Source organism: Spinacia oleracea, chromosome 1, assembly GCF_020520425.1.
Source record: "Spinacia oleracea cultivar Varoflay chromosome 1, BTI_SOV_V1, whole genome shotgun sequence".
Lineage (NCBI taxonomy): Eukaryota > Viridiplantae > Streptophyta > Magnoliopsida > Caryophyllales > Amaranthaceae > Spinacia > Spinacia oleracea.
The window spans coordinates 133,803,430-133,820,367 of record NC_079487.1 but is presented as its reverse complement, the minus strand read 5'-3'; the positions used below and the strand labels follow the sequence as shown (position 1 = coordinate 133,820,367).

The 16,938-nt window shown below is 35.9% G+C and overlaps 2 protein-coding genes across 3 annotated transcripts; both read left to right on the top strand.

Annotated features, from left to right (window-relative positions):
* The first annotated feature begins 1,455 nt into the window (after window positions 1–1,455).
* LOC110793361 (sufE-like protein 2, chloroplastic) lies at window positions 1,456–5,584 on the top strand. 2 transcript variants are annotated; one of them, XM_021998229.2, is made up of 3 exons: window positions 1,456–2,184; window positions 2,936–3,140; window positions 5,114–5,584. In XM_021998229.2, exons 1-3 carry the CDS (start codon window positions 1,642–1,644, stop codon window positions 5,137–5,139), a joined length of 774 nt encoding a protein of 257 aa, XP_021853921.1. In that variant the 5' UTR covers window positions 1,456–1,641; the 3' UTR covers window positions 5,140–5,584. The 2 variants fall into 2 exon arrangements, with proteins under 2 accessions (XP_021853921.1, XP_021853930.1); XM_021998238.2 differs by having other exon boundaries at window positions 1,467–2,184; window positions 5,049–5,584.
* Window positions 5,585–8,823: 3,239 nt separating this feature from the next.
* Window positions 8,824–16,819, top strand: LOC110793353 (eukaryotic translation initiation factor 4B1). Its single transcript, XM_021998220.2, has 3 exons — window positions 8,824–10,123; window positions 12,868–13,317; window positions 16,486–16,819. The coding sequence occupies exons 1-3, from the start codon at window positions 8,955–8,957 to the stop codon at window positions 16,508–16,510; spliced, it is 1,644 nt and encodes a 547-aa protein (XP_021853912.1). The 5' UTR covers window positions 8,824–8,954; the 3' UTR covers window positions 16,511–16,819.
* The last annotated feature ends 119 nt before the right edge of the window (window positions 16,820–16,938 follow it).

Here is a 16,938-nt window from a genome sequence, read left to right as displayed (position 1 = left end):
AAAGACAACCAAAAGTAAGTGTTCGGCATTGACTGGGCTTTTCCGACCATTGACTTGCACATGAGAAGCACGCGTGTATTTTGCTAACCAAAAATCCAAATTTCCTCCAAAATTCTAAGCTTTAAAACCCAAAGTTGAAAAAAAAATCGAAATAAAATCAAATTTGAAAATTCAAGACTCGGGAAAATCAGTGTTTTTAGCCAATTTAAGTCACACGTGCTGCTCACGCGTAAGTCAATGGTCGGAAAAGTTCAGTCAATGCCGAAACTTCCCTTAGATCCTTTCTCCCAAAAAAATTACATTAAGGTGTGATTTCACAAAAAAATAATTATATAAGTTCCTTTCTCGCAAAATTTGAGTTATAAAATGTATTTTTAGCAAATTTGCCTAATTTGAAAGCATGTAAGATTATTATTTTTGTTTTGTTTTCGTAGAGAAACGCATTAGTAGAGATAACGTTCCGTAAATGAATGGAATATTTCATTCATTTTAGATATACTCTGTAATCAGTATGGGTCAATCTTGGTGAGATGTAGCCATGTAGGGAGAAGCTACTTCACATGATCAGTATCATGATCAATGATCATAAATATATTTGTATATAAATGGCCGGGTGTTTGGGGAGCGGCGAGGTGGCTATCTGATATGTGTTGTAAACGTATATCAGTCAATAAAATGATATAATAGGAAAAAGAAAAATGAAGTATCATTTATGTAAAAACAAATACCATTTCTGTTAAAAAAATATCATTCTGTTTTAAAAAGTACTATTTACTTCCCTTCAATTTATTTTTTTTATCTTTTTCCTATTTTATCTTTTGTTATAATTTTCATTTGCAAGGGCATATCAGATATGCAAAGATACTTTCTCCGAGGTTGGTGGCGATTTTGACAAAATGACTAAGAGATTATGATGAGTGATGACACACTGCCTTACATAAGATTATTGCCCATTAAATGATGTAGTCAAATACAAATGACGTCACTTTTCCATATTCCCAAACTTCATGGATCACATTCCATGAATCCAACCACCACTCTAACCTACCATGCACCCAAGTTTACCTATTTAATTTTACTCATTTACATGAAGTATTTATCAAATGAGTAAAAAAAAACACTTACATAATAGATTGACTACGATAAGAAATGAGAACTGAAAATAGCCAACTAGAATACGCCAACTAGAATACTCCATATACCATATGACATGTTTATTTATTAATCCCAAAATCCTCACCTATTTTTTCCCGAGGATTGTATATTATGATTGGCTCTTTTCATTTTTCATTCTAAAAAAAACTATTTATATAATACACTTAACTCTAAATATATCCAGCGCATATAAAAAATTCACTATTTTACGTAATACACTTAACTCTAAATATATCCAGACGCATATAAAAAGCTTTCACTAATCATAGTCATTAGAGTCATACTTATATAGTCACTTTTCACATGAATATTGGCCGTTCTTTTGGCGCCTTAAAAATATAATTGTTGTAACACATTATAAATATGTCCAACTGTTTTTAGTGTTCCTCTTTCCCAAACATCTTCTTCTTCTTCTCTCCTGCAAATATAAAATCTCCCTCTTTTCTCCAGAATCATCTTCATTCTTCACCATTTTAGGCATTAGCAATGTCATTCACCACCAAAATTCCAGCTTTACCCCCATCCATTTGCCCTTGTTCTTCCCCAAGCTCTTCCAATTTCATCAACCCACCTCCCATATCCTCTCTGTTGACCCTTAAACCCCTCAATTTCACCAATTTTCCTGTCAAATTTTCGAATTTAGGTCAAAACCCCATCTCTAAATTCACCTCATTTTGTCAATTGAATCCATACCCAGATGAGAAACATGGAATTCCCCCCATTTCGTCACCTGGGCTTGTTTCTTTGAGGCTTTCGAGGTTGGTTTCCGAGTTCCGGTCGCTTCCGGAACCCATAGATAGGGTTAAGAGGCTTCTTGATTACGCCATGGTTCTCCCTCAACTCGGTGAGTTGACTAGGTCGCCGGAGAACCGAGTCCCTGGTTGCGCCGCCCAGGTTTGGCTAGAAGTGGTGGTTGATGAGGTGGGGAGAATGAGATTTGGGGCTGATAGTGATTCGGAGATTACCAAAGGGTTTTGTTCTTGTCTCATCTTTTTGCTTGATGGTGCTTTTCCTGAGGATGTATTGAAGGTATAATGAAGTTTCCCTTTCTTTAATTTTCTCAATCAATCATTTATTATACCTTATGTTATGTTATGTTATGTTATGTTATGTTATGTTATGTTTGTACTTTGTAAGAAAAATTATATAAGTAGCCCTTTTTGTCATGAATTATGATGCTAGGGAGTATGTATTAGTGCATATTTGTTTGGTAGGGATAACAATTTCTCACAAAGGATTTGACTATCTTTTGCTTACTACTAAATGTTAAAGATTTGTAACTTTTTAATTATGGCCCTGAATCAGCAATCACAATACCAGATAAGAAATTATATTTTGGGAGGGGTGGACTGACTATTGAGATATTTATATGTTTGTTGATTTTTGCTTTAAGAAAAATGTTACTATTTTTAAATCCTTAAATGGTTTGGTATCATGGTATGTATGATATGGAATAGTGTGCAAAGATATGCCTAGATTCTTTAAGGATATTCTAATGTCCTTTAATCTTTAAAAAGACTTTCTTTCGGCCCGGGTACAAACTGAGTTTGGCCTTCCTAGTTGCATGATTAGTAAAATCCTAGGCGGTGGTATTCAAGACTTGGGATCGAATAATTCTGTCTACATCATGTTTATGTTTCGATGTATTATGTATGTGTTGATTTCCCTAGAGAAATATCTCATATTTGCACAAATTTGGACATGTTAACCAACATGCTTAATCACAAAAAAAGAAAACAAATGGCTATATAATCTTCATGGTGATGTTTGTTGTTTGAAGGTGAAAGCAGAGGACTTGACAGACATGAACGTGGGACTCCCTGTTCGTTCGAGAGTGAATAGTTGGAACAATGTGTTAATCAATATTCAGGAGAGAACTAAGAGTTTCCTTGTGGAGAAAGATCAGGAAGAATGCCAATTGGATTCATTGAATATGAATACTATTCTACCTTTGGTTGTTCCTGCTGATAGTATTAGTGCTAAAGGTAATCATTTTTGTTACTCATGTCTTTGAAAAGCTAGCATTTAATTTGTTTCTTTGCGCTGCGTTGATGCACTTACCAATAAGCCAAAACCTTTACTAAGTTTTCCAAGCTGCCTTTGATTTGTTTGTTTCTGTTTAATTTGATAATGTGTGGGTTAAAAGTTGCAACAACTATGAGCTACTTCCTCCTTTCAGAATTAATAGTCACGTTATGTATACTATTTTTGGACGTCTAGAAAAAGTTGTTTCATTTCTTAACATTGAAAATAGATTGATTTTAGATTCCCAAACCCACCCCACATGAATAGAGTGGTGGAGGAGGGGATAGGTGGTTTTTTTTAAGTGAAATTATAGTGAATCCTTAATTATGGGAGGTTGTGGCAATGTGACTATGACTTCCGGATGGAGGGAGTAGTTGGCATTGAAAAGTCGACTTGGATGTATTTGCTTGATACAATCAACCAGCACTTTTTTTGTGTGATTTAGTTTTGCTGAAAATTGATAATTCAAATTTTGGCTGTAAGCATCAAGCTGCTGGTTAGGGATCACTATCGTTAAGATTCGTTGCAATCATTTATTCGTGTTTGACAATGATTAATAGGTTCATAGGTGAACGGTTTGGAAATTGAAATATCCTTGAGCCTTTATATCCATCACTTCAAAAGCCACACATAACAACATAAGTACATAACCAGAGAAGTACATAACCAATAATGGAAGTAATGATTCTTTTGAGAAATCAAAATTAATACCAATGCCTTCATCTATTTGGAGGAAAATCTAATAAAATTAAATGAGCAGTAAAGTGGCGGTAGTCAACAATACCAAAATCGACATTTCTTTCATAACAGTGGAAAACTCTAAACTTATAGTACAAGTTATTTAGCCCTTGCTACTAAATACCCAAAAATAAGGCCATGTTCTGTTCACCTTATTTCCACTTATTTCAGGAAAAATAAGTTCAGATAAGTTTAATTAAGTTCAGATAAGTTTAATTAAGTTCAGATAAGTTCAGATAAGATAAGTTCAAAAAAAATAAGGGTTGACCAAGTACAATTTATAACTAAAATAAGTTTTGATAAGTTATAATAAGTTCAGATAAGTTCAGTTAAGTTCAGATAATTTCAGATAAGATAAGTTCATGAAAAATAAGTGAAAATCAGGTGAATATAGCGCAGCCTAAAGATGAATGGTTGTTGTGAAACAGCAATCTGATGGTTTATATTCTTATACTCCGTAGTTAATATGTCCTTCATACTTGTGAATTTATGATGAGTATGAGTTTGATTCTTATATGATATGATACTTGTATTTAGTCAATTCTTCGCGGCTTTATGGTTACAAGCTGGACTTTTTATGCTAGGGCGTTCTTGAAAATCGCCTTGCAAATTTTAGGATAGTACAAAGTACAATTATTTATTTTAGTTCTAAATCCGAGTCAGTCTAAAGTCAGTTTTGAGCTTTTTCTTGGCATTGCTTGAGGGACATTATCCAAACAAAGGGTTTCCAATTTTTAGCTCTATTTTGCTTAGCTTTGTGACAATCAATGCTGTCCATCGTTGTTTGACATTTTGTCTTTGCTTAAACTTGATTGTTTTTACCTATTCTGAAGTGAATTCTTGTAAGGGCTAAAGTTTTCCTTCAACCACATTAGACGTACAGTTTTCCCAATAGCCATAGTAGTAGATGTAGTCACCCTATTATTCTTGTGAAGATTTGATTTTACATTAATGCTCGATTTTACATTTGATAACACGGTTTCTGATTGCTATTTGTTTGACAATCAACTCTTATTCATCGCTGTTTCATTTATAGAAATCAGAAAGTAAAATGTCGGAAACTTATCTGATAACTTCAAACCCTTAAACTTATTTTGACTGTAGTTTTTTTTGGTCTTTCTTGATTGCAGACGAGGTTTGTGCTAACTGTTAATATTGTGTGTTCCCTAATCATTTGTATCAAATGACCTTGAAGATATCTGGAAGGAAGATAATGACTAATTGCTGAGCTTTTGTACAAACAGAGTCCTTAAAGTTCGTCCCATGGAAGCTTCAGCCAATTTAAGCTAACTGTCTATTATCCTGAATCCTGATACTCAGCGATGCTCGTGATAGTAATTGTGATCTTAGAATTGTAAAATGATAAGATGTGTTTGTAAATGTGTTCTAAATCCTGTAAGGGTACTAGTAATTGTTGTGATGAAACTGGTACTCAATGAGAGTTCATTTGTTCTGTTAGTCCTTCAAATTTCCGTGGGCCCTGTTTGGTTAGAATTTTTTAGTTGTTAGCTGGTTTGACTAGCTATCAGCGGTTAGTTGTTTGTATTAGTTGGTTTGACTAGCTGGTTGAATTAGCTGCTTGTATAAAAATGTTTGGCAAATAGTTGATAGTTGTTAACCATTTGATATGCAAAATGATCATTAAGGACCTCTAATGTGAAAATAATGTAAGGTACCAAGGTTGGTAGTGGTTGTAATCATAGTCAATAGTATGACAAATTAGTCATTTTCATTTACTTTCTCAAACCTCTAATTGCAAAAAGCTCCTATATTGAGCTCTTTCAAAATTAGTTTTTTCACCTCAAAACTCTCTTACAAACCTCTCCTAATTCTTCTAACTAGCTTTTTCTAAAGGTCAAACCTCTAATTCATTTCAAAAAGCTTTTTTTCTCTCAAACCTCTCCTAATCAAATGCCTCCGCAGTCTGCGGATTGCATTCAAATAGATGATTGATGAAGTTTTAGTTTTGTTTGGGGAAAATATACAAGTATGTTGAAGAAGGTTGCCAGAAAAATGCTTCCATACTTGAATTCTGAAGCAACAAGAACGTGAACAAGCTAAGTAAATGATCCGTATGTATGTATGTTGACTTGTTGGCAATTGCAAGTGGGCAGACTGTCTTTCTCCTGTTTTGTGCGGTTTGTATAAAAAGTAGTTATGTGGAGGAATCTTATTATTAGTTCATGCGTAACTAACAAGAATAACTAAAATAAACATACTCCACCTATAACCTCTACAATATTTCTTTCAATATGATCTCATTCTTTCATTTTCTAAGCCTTTTTTGTGAAAAGACTGAAAACTGAAAAGGGAGGCAAAGGTAAGTAGGTTTTTTGGGTGATCCACTAGTTTGTTTGTTTTTTTACATATGCTAAACTTAAAAAAAAAAAAAAAAAAAAAAAAAAAATAGAAACAAGAAAAGGAGATGAAATTGAAACCGCTTCGTTTGTGAGATCATGTGGTCTTTTGAACCTGTTGGTAACTTGGTAAAGGATTAAAAGTGATATTCGAGACATAAGATCGAATCTCATTTGTATTTCGAGATTTTTCATATACAAAATAAATAAATAAATTATACAAATATTGCATTCTTTTTTAGACTCTCCTTGAAACATTCAATATAATATCTTAGAGACTTTCCTTATACTTGTTGGCAATTTCATTCTTGTTTACACTTCTTTTTTATATCCCATCTATATCACATAATAGTATTGCAAATGTTTTAATCGATATCTCTACATCCTCATTACTAAAGTAATTGATCTCTGCACTTTTTCATATTAATTGATCCCTACCCTTTTCCATATGAACCCAGTTTTAACCATATAACAATTGTAAACTTTATTTTAAAAAGACACTAAAATTTTAATGAATGTTATATTGTAATTGAACCAAGAGTTTGATTTAGTGCTTACTCCTACTCGGTCGCTTTGGTATTTTTTGTTTATCATGTAAGAGCTTTTGCAGTTCCAAGAAAATTTTAAATAAGATATACTAGTATTTATATTTTTGCAAAAGTTATAAAAAGTTAATAGATAAATTTATCAAAATCTCACATGATAATATTTTTACTGATGGTGAGATTTACGTTAAAATTTGGCTATATCAAGAAATTTTAAACTAGTAGAACTCAACAATAACGAAGGTACTATGCATGTAACGAGTCATGGAAGGTGAAAGTTCACCGGAAAAAATAAAATGGAACAAAAATATGACATAAAACTTAAAAAAATATTTATTTACTTAAACAGACATATACAATACCAAAAGGTCTTGCGCGTACTAGGTGTACAATAAATTTATTGTACACTAAGATAACTTTTACCTATTTTTTTGTAACTTTAACCTAGTTTTGATTAACTTTTATATTAGTAAAAAAAATGTTGATAGATATACATTTTAAAGAGTTAAATGATTAATTTTATACATTATTAGTGATTTTGAAGAAACGATTTTTATTAAAATGAAAAAATTTATCATTAAAAAATGGATAACTTTTACATATATAAGTTTAACTTTTAGACATTTTGAGTTAACTTTTACTTTGATGTACAATATTTATTGTACAACCATTGTAAATAAGAATTTGTGATACAAGAAACGTGTAAAATTGAGTACATATTTTAAATTCGATTAAGTTTTACAAGGTTTTAAGCTCCGCTAAAAATAAGTTATACATTTGAAACTATTTTTAATTCTCAAAAGTAATTAATGAAAAATGTTGTTCACTTTGTCTAGAAAAGGCAAAATTGTCAAAAAGTACCTTGTTTTTGTCTCAGTTTGTGAGCTAGTAACTTATATTTTTAATTTTGTCAAATAGTACCTTGAATTAAAAAATTGTTTTAAATATGGGACCTTACTCCAACATTCCGAGCAAAATTAACCTTTTCCGGCCATCCATTCCGTTTGTTGGCTCATTTTGGGAGGGAAATTAACGCGTGCACACACGCTTTTAACATCAAACCACATTTAAACATCCAACGCCCTTTCATCTTCTCATTTACTCCATTCTCTGCTCCAACACTGAATCCTCAACCACCATTTTCAGTCAACATTAAAAACTCAACCACACCATTTATCACTTTTATCTTTCTGGTTGCTGTCATTGATTCCAATTGCTGCTGTCATCTTCGTCCTTTAATGTGGTCCAAAAACTGACATCCATTCCGTTTGTTGGCTCAATTTAGTTGGTTTCCCCCCAATAAACCTGCTGCTTCCCTCCAAAATAAAATGTTGTAGATCTTAAAGTGTTGTCTAGGTGTTGTTGTTGCTGTTCTTATAAGAGAAAAGCAAAGGCGCGTGAGTTTGTGGCTTGTTTGTTGCACACGCACAATAGTTTGGAGGGAAATTTGAAAAATTGGCCGGAAAAAGTTAATTTATGCCCGGAATGTTGGAGTAAGGTCCCATTTTTAAAATAATTTTTTAATTCAAGGTACTATTTGACAAAATAAAAAAATATAAGGTACTAGCTCACAAATTGAGGCAAAAACAAGGTACTTTTTGACAATTTTGCCTCTAGAAAAATACAAAAATTACTCCCCCACCTCAATTAGGGACCCATTTCTTTAGTCGGGGCCCTAACTATTGCAAAAGTAAAAAACATAAAAAGTTTATTTTTCCGAAATTATAAAATTATATCTTTTTTAAGGTAAGATGAAATATTTTACCGGGTCAGAACTTTAAAAGGGTCAATCCGAACCAATTTAACAAGATAGACATAGAGCCTTCAAAGCGTCCCTAATGGTGATAGAACTTCAACCTTTTGGAAGATCTAATCATTTTTACTCGGCGAAGTTATTATTATTATTATTATTATTATTATTATTATTATTAAACCTAAATTAATCAAATAAAATAATAAAATATTCCCCATTTTAAAATTAATTAAATACAAAAAAAAGAACCAAAAAAACTGGCCACTATTTTCTGAGTTTACCCTTGCTCAACCTCCCATTTTCTGAAACACACATCTTCCTTCTCACACACACAACCAGATCTTCCCATTTTGCGCACAACTTTTCCGCCCATTTTCGCCGATGTCGAAACCTTGGGGTGGTGTCGGCTCTTGGGCCGCCGAAGCCGAACGAGAAGAAGCCGAGGAGAGAGAAAATGCAGCCACCGCAACCGCAGCCGCCGCCAAAACAAACACCCAGAGCTTCCCGTCTCTCAGAGAAGCTGTCACAGCAAAACCAAAGAAGAAAAAGATGACACTCTCTGAGTTTGCTTCTTACGGGTCAAAGGGGACCCAGGTTTCTTCCGGATCTACCCGTTTAACCCCTGACGAAATGCTCCAGTTGCCTACTGCTCCAAAGCCACGCGCCGACGATGATTTTTCTGGGTCGCGTCTCGGAGGTGGGTTTTCTAGCTATGGTGATGATCGGAGAAACCAACGTCGTGGGTTCGATGATGATAGGAGACAGAAAGGAAGGGATTTTGATGCGATGCCGCCTCCGCCTTCTAGGGCTGATGAGGTTGATAATTGGGCTTCTATGAAGAAGCCAGTTTCAATGATGGATAGTGGAAGAGGTGGATTTAGTAGTGGTGGTGGGGGTGGTGGTGGTGGTTCAAGGTATGGGGATTTGGGAGGTGGGTCTAGGGCTGATGAGGTTGACAATTGGAGCTTCGGGAAAAAGCCACAACCGCCGCCCAGCATGGGCGGCGGCGGAGGAGGAGGAGGAGGAGGAGGGAGATCGAGTTCATTTGGTTCTGGTTTTCGTGATTCGGGTTCGGATTGGAGGAGGGGAGGTGGTGATTTGGGTGGAGAGAGAGAATTAGGGAGGACTAGATTGGTGTTAGCTCCTCCATCAGCAAGAAACGGTGAAAATGTGGCAAAACCGGTGACTGAGGAAACAACAGCTAGTAAGGCAAACCCGTTTGGGGCGGCGAGGCCCAGAGAGGATGTGTTGGCTGAGAAGGGTTTGGATTGGAAGAAATTGGATTCTGAAATTGAGGCTAAAAAGGGGGTAACTAGTGGGAGTACTAGTGGTAGTAGGCCCACAAGTTCACAGGGAAGTCGGCCCGCTAGCTCACAAAGTAACCGCGGGTCGGAGAGTTTAGGTGGTGGTGGTGGTGGTGGTGTGGAGGTGAAGCCTAGAGCCAAGGTGAATCCTTTTGGGGATGCTAAACCTAGGGAGCTTTTGTTGGAACAGAAAGGTTTGGATTGGAGGAAGATTGATCTTGAGTTAGATCATCGTCGAGTTGATAGGTTTGTCTTTTTTTGATACTGCATTGTGTTCATGAATCATGATGTTGCTTTGTTCTTTTATAGTTTTATTAAGATAGGGTAATGCATGCATTATATGTTAATTAGTGTTAATGAGTGAATGAATGCATGCATTATATGTTAATTAGTGTTAATGAGTGAATGAATGCATGCATTCCTAATTTCCTGTTGTGTTTGAAGTTTCCTAATAATAGCTTTGCTTGAGTATGTTGGGAGTAAATAAGTAATTAGCAAATGGTTGTCTCCTTTTGTGCTGCGTGCTTCAGTGCTTGAGAGTGTGAGCTATCCAGACAGTGACTAGATTGGAACTTTTGAAACGGAATGAGAAGAACTCGGTGTTCTGCATCGACGACATTACATAGTCTAGGTTGTCTGTAAAGCCTCTTGACGCGTTTGTGAATCCTAGCATCACCTATATTAAGGCTTTGCACAAAGTTGGGCCCTTTATAATCAGATTACAGTAGACGGAACAAAAGATAGGCTTTTTAACTTGTAGGTTTAGTTGTGAGTTTGTGACAAAGAAATACCAAGTGTTCTTTCGAATTTCTAGGCTTTTATGTGATTTTTATCTATGGTTGTCTTTAACTGTTGATACTTGTTATATTGTTTGTCTCTACTCTTTATTTTTAGATCTCTAGAAAGGTGGTGTGACTGGAGCTATTTATCTTGTTCCCATGGTGCTATTTTAGTATCTGTTGTGAATATCCCAACGTTTATTTTTATTTTTTAACATCATAATTTCATCTTTATGCATTCTTCTTGTGCTCTTATTCACCTGCCATTGTGCATGTATATAGGGTGATTGACTTGCAAGTTACAAGTAATATTATTGCTATTGGTTGATTAATAAATCTGCTGCTAGTTTTTATCAACCTTGGCCGTGGGAGGTAGATTACAGCAGTAAATGTGTACTGTAGGTAAAGCTGATGTATAATGTCTTTGACTCGTCCTATTAAAACTGTGTGCTTTGGCTCACAGAATTATTGTGCAACCAACTCGGGTTGGGTGCCAAAGATAGTTTCTGAATCACGACTGAGCATAAGAAGTTAGCCTGTGTGTTGTATCAGGTTCTTGTAAACTGCAGAAAGGTTCTGTTTTGTAAGTTGCATGCTAACTTGACAGCCTTTGTCCTCAATATGTGTGATTTCCAACACACTTATGAGCTATGACCCACTTTTTCGGATTGAGTTCTTGCCTGAGCTTCAGTACTCAGTAGCTTAACTATATCTTTAAGGGAGCTGTTTTGTTCATTTATTATTGTTGGTGGATCGAGTCAAAGGACGAGTGTCTTGATTGGCATGTTTGATGGATGGTTCATTTGTTTTGTGTAATAATCTAGAGAACTTGTTCGCTTTTCATTTATGTGTGATAGCCTGTTCAATTCTTGCCCTTCTTGGGGTTAATGGTCATGGTAGGGTAAGATCTTCTCACTGGATTATTTTGTAGGACCGTCCTTTCTTAGAAGGTCTTCTGAAGGCTTATATTAAGCAGGTATTCCATAAGTAGGAAAATACAAAACATTGCTCATAACATTAGATGTTACTTGTTGGCAGCTACTGCTATATGGAGAATGAGCTGTTTGATGTTACCAATGAAGTGTAGGAGATATGCTTCTTTTTTTGGTGGAGTTTCCCTCATTTTGTAAGCTGTGTTCTTATTTTAATAGAGAAAACTTTGCTTTGATGGATGGTTGTTCGATTGCTTTTCTTCTTGAAGCCTAAGGCTCTAATGCTTTTGGAACAGTATTTTAATTAAGAAAGAGGATTCCACTTACCTAAGCGGGGCCATGATAAAAGAGAGGTTACTTTGTTTAGTGAATATATTTATACTTTTTACAAGGCTTAGTACTTTATTTTCTTTAAGAAAGAGATAGAAGGGGTACAGAGGAAAGAGTATTTTGGAGGGTTAGTCATAGTGGCATGAATTGTCCATTTCCGATGGAGTCAAAGATTCATTTGTTTTTTTGGCTGTGGGATGTAATGGACTAAATCAAAATGGCTTTTAAAACCTTTTCGCTTCCTTTCCATGAAGTAGAAGATGGTCGTCCCGTTGTCGTCCCGCTATCGCTTTTGGGTCAATTGGAAACAACCTCTCTGCAATTGCAGGGGTAAGGTTGCGTACGTCCGGCCCCCCCTTACCTCGCTTCTTGCGGGAGCCTCTTTGAGGCAATGGGGTAATGATAATGATAATGATGAGTCATAGTGGCATGAAGAAAAAACCTGGAGAGCATCAGATTTTTAATTTGTTGCCTTTCTTATGGTGATAAGTTGCAATTCTGAATCTGTGCTTTCATTTTAATTGATATTGGTGTGTGACAAACTGACAAATTTGTAAAATTTGTATTAAGTTTCTTAATTGTATGTGAATCAAAATTACATTGATATCTTATGCTGGATTAGCTCCATACTTGGAACTTTTTCGTTCAATTCTAAGCTGATGTAAATGTAGTCTAGGATACTTGCATGGTCTTCTATTTGAAATGAGAGAGTGCAGTGAATACTCCTAGTATTTCCTTTTGGGTTTTGTAGATTCTATTGGAAACATTTTAAATTATGTGAAAAAGTTCCTTAATGAGTGATTATTCTAGGAATATGCTAGTTGTGTAATGGTTTCAGATGGTTCTGTGCCTTTAATTCTTTCAAATACGTAGGAATGGTCAAACTGCTATCGAACTTTAAATTGTTTTGTGGATTTTCTATTCATGTTGCACATTTTAAACTTCTTAGGTCTGAGACGGAGGAAGAAAAGGCTTTGAAGGAAGAAATTGAGAATCTAAGGAAGGAACTCGAGAAAGAATCTGGTAATGGTGTTCCCCACCAGGAGTCTGAAGGTGAACAAACTAGTTTACCTGATCTTATAAAGAGCAAAGAGAGTGATTTGGAAGCTCTGATTAGGGAATTGGATGACAAGGTTCGGTTTGGTCAGAAAGCAGTGGAAAGGCCAGGCTCGAGGCATGGCTCTAGGCCAAGTTCTGGAGCTGGGAGATTTACTAGTTATCCAGAGAGACCTCCCTCTCAGTCTGGATCTGTTGATAATGGCCGAGTTCCGGAAGCGATGGACAGGCCCCGGTCACGCGGAACAGGAGATGTATGGACAAGACCAGGAGAAGATAGAAGAGGAAGTTTCCAAGGTGGTAGAGATAGAGGAGGGTTCCTGGGAAATAGAGACTTTGACAGGTAATATTATACTATTATTTTGTATTTATCAAGTTGTCAGTAACACCCTAAGATGTCTTGTTAAATGAGATGCCATCTTTTCTGTTAATTGTCCGTCTCTTTGTGTGATAATAATGCGAGACTGCTTGTGCTGCAAATACTTGGTTTTTTATGCTCGTGATATGATTGGATTCTAAGATTCTAGTTTGACCATTAACGACTGATTTTCTTTCCATTAACGTTTACATATTTATGCTTATGGGTAGTTGAATTGTGCTCGTGGCTCTTTGTATAATCCTCGTAGTAACACCCTGAAACATCTTGTTAAGTGAAATAATCTCGTATAATCCCATGTTTATATGCAGCTCATTACATTTATTAGGTCACTGCAGTAGCTTTAGTTTGCTGAATAGTTTTTTTCTCCTTTTTTTCGCGATACCAGTCCCAGTATATGAAATCTGAAATTTACCTGATATTTGGCTTGTTGTCTGGGTTAACGGCAGTGGAACTACGATAAGTGGGATCAGGGCTGTGCACCGGTCAAAATCCGGCCCGGTCCGGACCGGATCCGGAATGGACCGGGTCCGGAATTTAGTTTTTCCCGTGTCCGGAGACCGGTCCTGAATTAATCCGGACAAGACCGGTCCTGTCCTGTAAATTCCGGACCGGACCGGTTCTAGACCTGTTGGTCCGGTTTTTGCAAAGTTGAAAAATCTGCTGTATTTTTTTCATTAAAAAAAAAGTCAAATTCCCTTGATTTCTAAGGTTTTAGATCTGCAAAATCTAAGAACATGAACATATGAAAATGACAAAATATAAATGTCGATAATAATTTGTTTGAAATCCAGCTTATATATTATTGTTATTATTATGAAAAATGTAAATGTAGATGCAAATATCAAATAAACGAACCAGGTAATCAACAAACCAATTGGTTTACATAAATCAGCCTGTTAAATCTCTAAATTGTGAGATAGGAAGGCCAAGAAAACTAGCAGCAGATTTAGCCATAATAGAAGCAAACTCATGAAAACTAATAACACCATCTCCATTGGCATCCGCCTCTTTGATAATCTCTGTATGTCAAAGGTTGATCCATCTTAGCCATAGCTCAAATCCAGAATTGAAGGAGAGATGAGGAGAGAGAATGAGGGAGGGAGGGAGGAGGAGAGAGAATGAGGGAGGGAGGCGCCGTGATTCGTGAATGATAGTCTCGCAAAAAGATAACCCTATTTTTGTTGTTAACAGGTGTCAAACAAAAAAAAGTTTATTTTTTTTTTTAATTTAAACGGGTTCCGGACAATACCGGATTTACCCGGTTTTTGTCCGGACCTGTCCTAAATCCGGATTGTATGATTTTTGAAACCCGGTGTCCGGTCCTGAATCCACCGGTCCGGACCGGTCCGGACAATTCAGGTCCGGTTCCGGACCGGATTCAGGACCCGGTCAAATTCTGCACACCCCTAAGTGGGATAACATGTTCTCTTATCTACACCAGAAATTCAATTTTTACCCTTCTTTTCTCCCCAGTTCGTTCCTGAATCCGATCTACCCTTTGATGCACATAAAATCTCATTGAAGGTCACGTGTCCCGTTTCTGAAAGTCAGTAACTCAAGGAAACTCCGCAGAAAGTTTTCTTTGAATGACCAGCAACTTCTTTTATGATCTGTAGTCTCAAAATGACCTTTGCTTTCTCAAATATCTTTCAATAAGTTAAACTTATTTTAATATTTTCCACCCTCTTATTTACATTTTTATTAATAACTGAACAATACTCCGTACAATATATATTTCTAAGCAATGCTTAAATTATTACTTTTCTGCGATCATACATTTGTGCTATATAGTGGAGGATCTAGGATTTTAAACTTGGTTGGGCACCATTCAATACAATAACATACTTCAAAGCCGGGTACTTGCTTGAGTTGTTTCCTTAATTCTAGTTAATGTAAAAAATAATCTGAAATTTGTTATTGTACAGTTTAAATAATTTGAATGTGAGACAATTATTGTTTATGAAATGGTAGGGCACATCCACCCCTAATGTTGGGATCCAAAGTGGATTTTGATGTGGTTATTGACTGTCAATGTTTGAAGTGATTTTGAACTTATTTCAATAAGATCCACAGCAAAATAGTTCACTTCTAGTCGTAAGTAAAGAGAATTTTTCTCTATTTTCCTGTGTATAAATCCCTAGGCTATATAATAGAGTTTGCACTTTTCCAGCTAAACCAGCATTATAGTAGCTATTCTTAGTTGGTTGTCCTGGAACAAGCGTATATCACTTCTTATGGCGTCAGAATCCTGTAGGCTATATCCAGGCCAACCTACCCCTTTTGCGCAACAAGCATAAGCACAACAATAAGCTAGGAAACCCAACACATAATGAAATACTCCTTCCGTCCTGGAATACTCGCCCCGGTTTGACAGGCACAAAGTTCTAGGCAATTTAATTGACTTATTATTTGATTAGCTGGTAGTTGATAGTGGGGTACTTTTTTAATATAGTTAGTGGGAAATGTGTGGGACCTTCGTTTTTTTTAGATATTAGGAGTACAAGTTGGACCTTAGGTAACAAACAATATAAAATAAAATAAAATGTCATTTATAGAAACAGGGCAAGTATTATGGGATGGCTCTATATGGAAAGCGGGGCGAGTAGTCCGGGACTGAGGAATTAACTTACACCAAACTATCACCAGGGAGTTGCTTAATAAGGGACTTGCCATGCTCTAGCACCAGGGAAACTATCAGCTCGTGACATGGTGCTGAATTTACTTTTTGGTAATGATGGATTAAAATAAAAACTGTTATATGTGTTGATTGTTCACTTTCAGTGTGCAAGGTTAATCATGTTTTAGCTGTTGTACACAAAAATTATATGGCTAGTTTTGTATTACTCCGTAACTCGTATTCACATAAGACTCTCTTTTTCATTTTTCCTTGTTCGTTTATTGACCGCCAACTATCGGCCCGCTATTGACCCGTGACCCACTAAAATTGACCCTTTATTTCCTGACTTGTGTTGACCTGCACCAACCCTGACCCGACCCGCCCAATAACCAGGCCTAGTCCATGGTTAATTACGTTTTAGCTGTTATACTCGCTCTGCTATCTTCTTTCCCGAATTCATTGTCATTTTTGTTTGTTGCCGAGGTTGATAGGTGCTTCGATTTTGTTTTCGGCAGGTCTATGTCAAGAGATAGATGGTGAATTTGATAATTTTTGTTCTACTTCAACTCAGTGTGGATGGATTCTTCAAAGCTCTCCTTTGACAAAATAGGGTAAGCAGAGAAGAAGAATATTTTGTTTAAATTTTTAAAGTCTTTGTTGTCAAATTATTCTACGGCTTAGAAAACTGGCACTGATGATGATGACTCTTGTTAATTAATTACTACTTCGGTAACTTGTTAATTTTGATACCTTTGTAAAATTGCCATTTTTTGGGTCTGTATTGAGGCAGGATCTTATGGTTGTTCTTTAGACTGACATGTAATGGAACATTATGTTATATTCTTCTTATGGTCCTTTTCCTTATTTATAAAGACTGTTTTAGGCTTCATTGGCCTTTTTTTCATAAATCTTAAGTATGTGAATTTTGATGGATTGGTAACTTAAGTTGTGTTTGAATGAATTTGTGA

What these genes read in the sequence shown, in the direction of transcription:
- LOC110793361 (XM_021998229.2), top strand. Translation starts at nt 1,642, where the DNA reads ATGTCATTCACCACCAAAATTCCAGCTTTACCCCCATCCATTTGCCCT. An exon ending in TTCCTGAGGATGTATTGAAG is followed by an intron (nt 2,185 to 2,935) that starts GTATAATGAAGT and finishes TGTTGTTTGAAG; the next exon opens with GTGAAAGCAGAGGACTTGAC. An exon ending in TGATAGTATTAGTGCTAAAG is followed by an intron (nt 3,141 to 5,113) that starts GTAATCATTTTT and finishes ATGACCTTGAAG; the next exon opens with ATATCTGGAAGGAAGATAAT.
- LOC110793353 (XM_021998220.2), top strand. Translation starts at nt 8,955, where the DNA reads ATGTCGAAACCTTGGGGTGGTGTCGGCTCTTGGGCCGCCGAAGCCGAA. An exon ending in GATCATCGTCGAGTTGATAG is followed by an intron (nt 10,124 to 12,867) that starts GTTTGTCTTTTT and finishes TAAACTTCTTAG; the next exon opens with GTCTGAGACGGAGGAAGAAA. An exon ending in GGAAATAGAGACTTTGACAG is followed by an intron (nt 13,318 to 16,485) that starts GTAATATTATAC and finishes TGTTTTCGGCAG; the next exon opens with GTCTATGTCAAGAGATAGAT.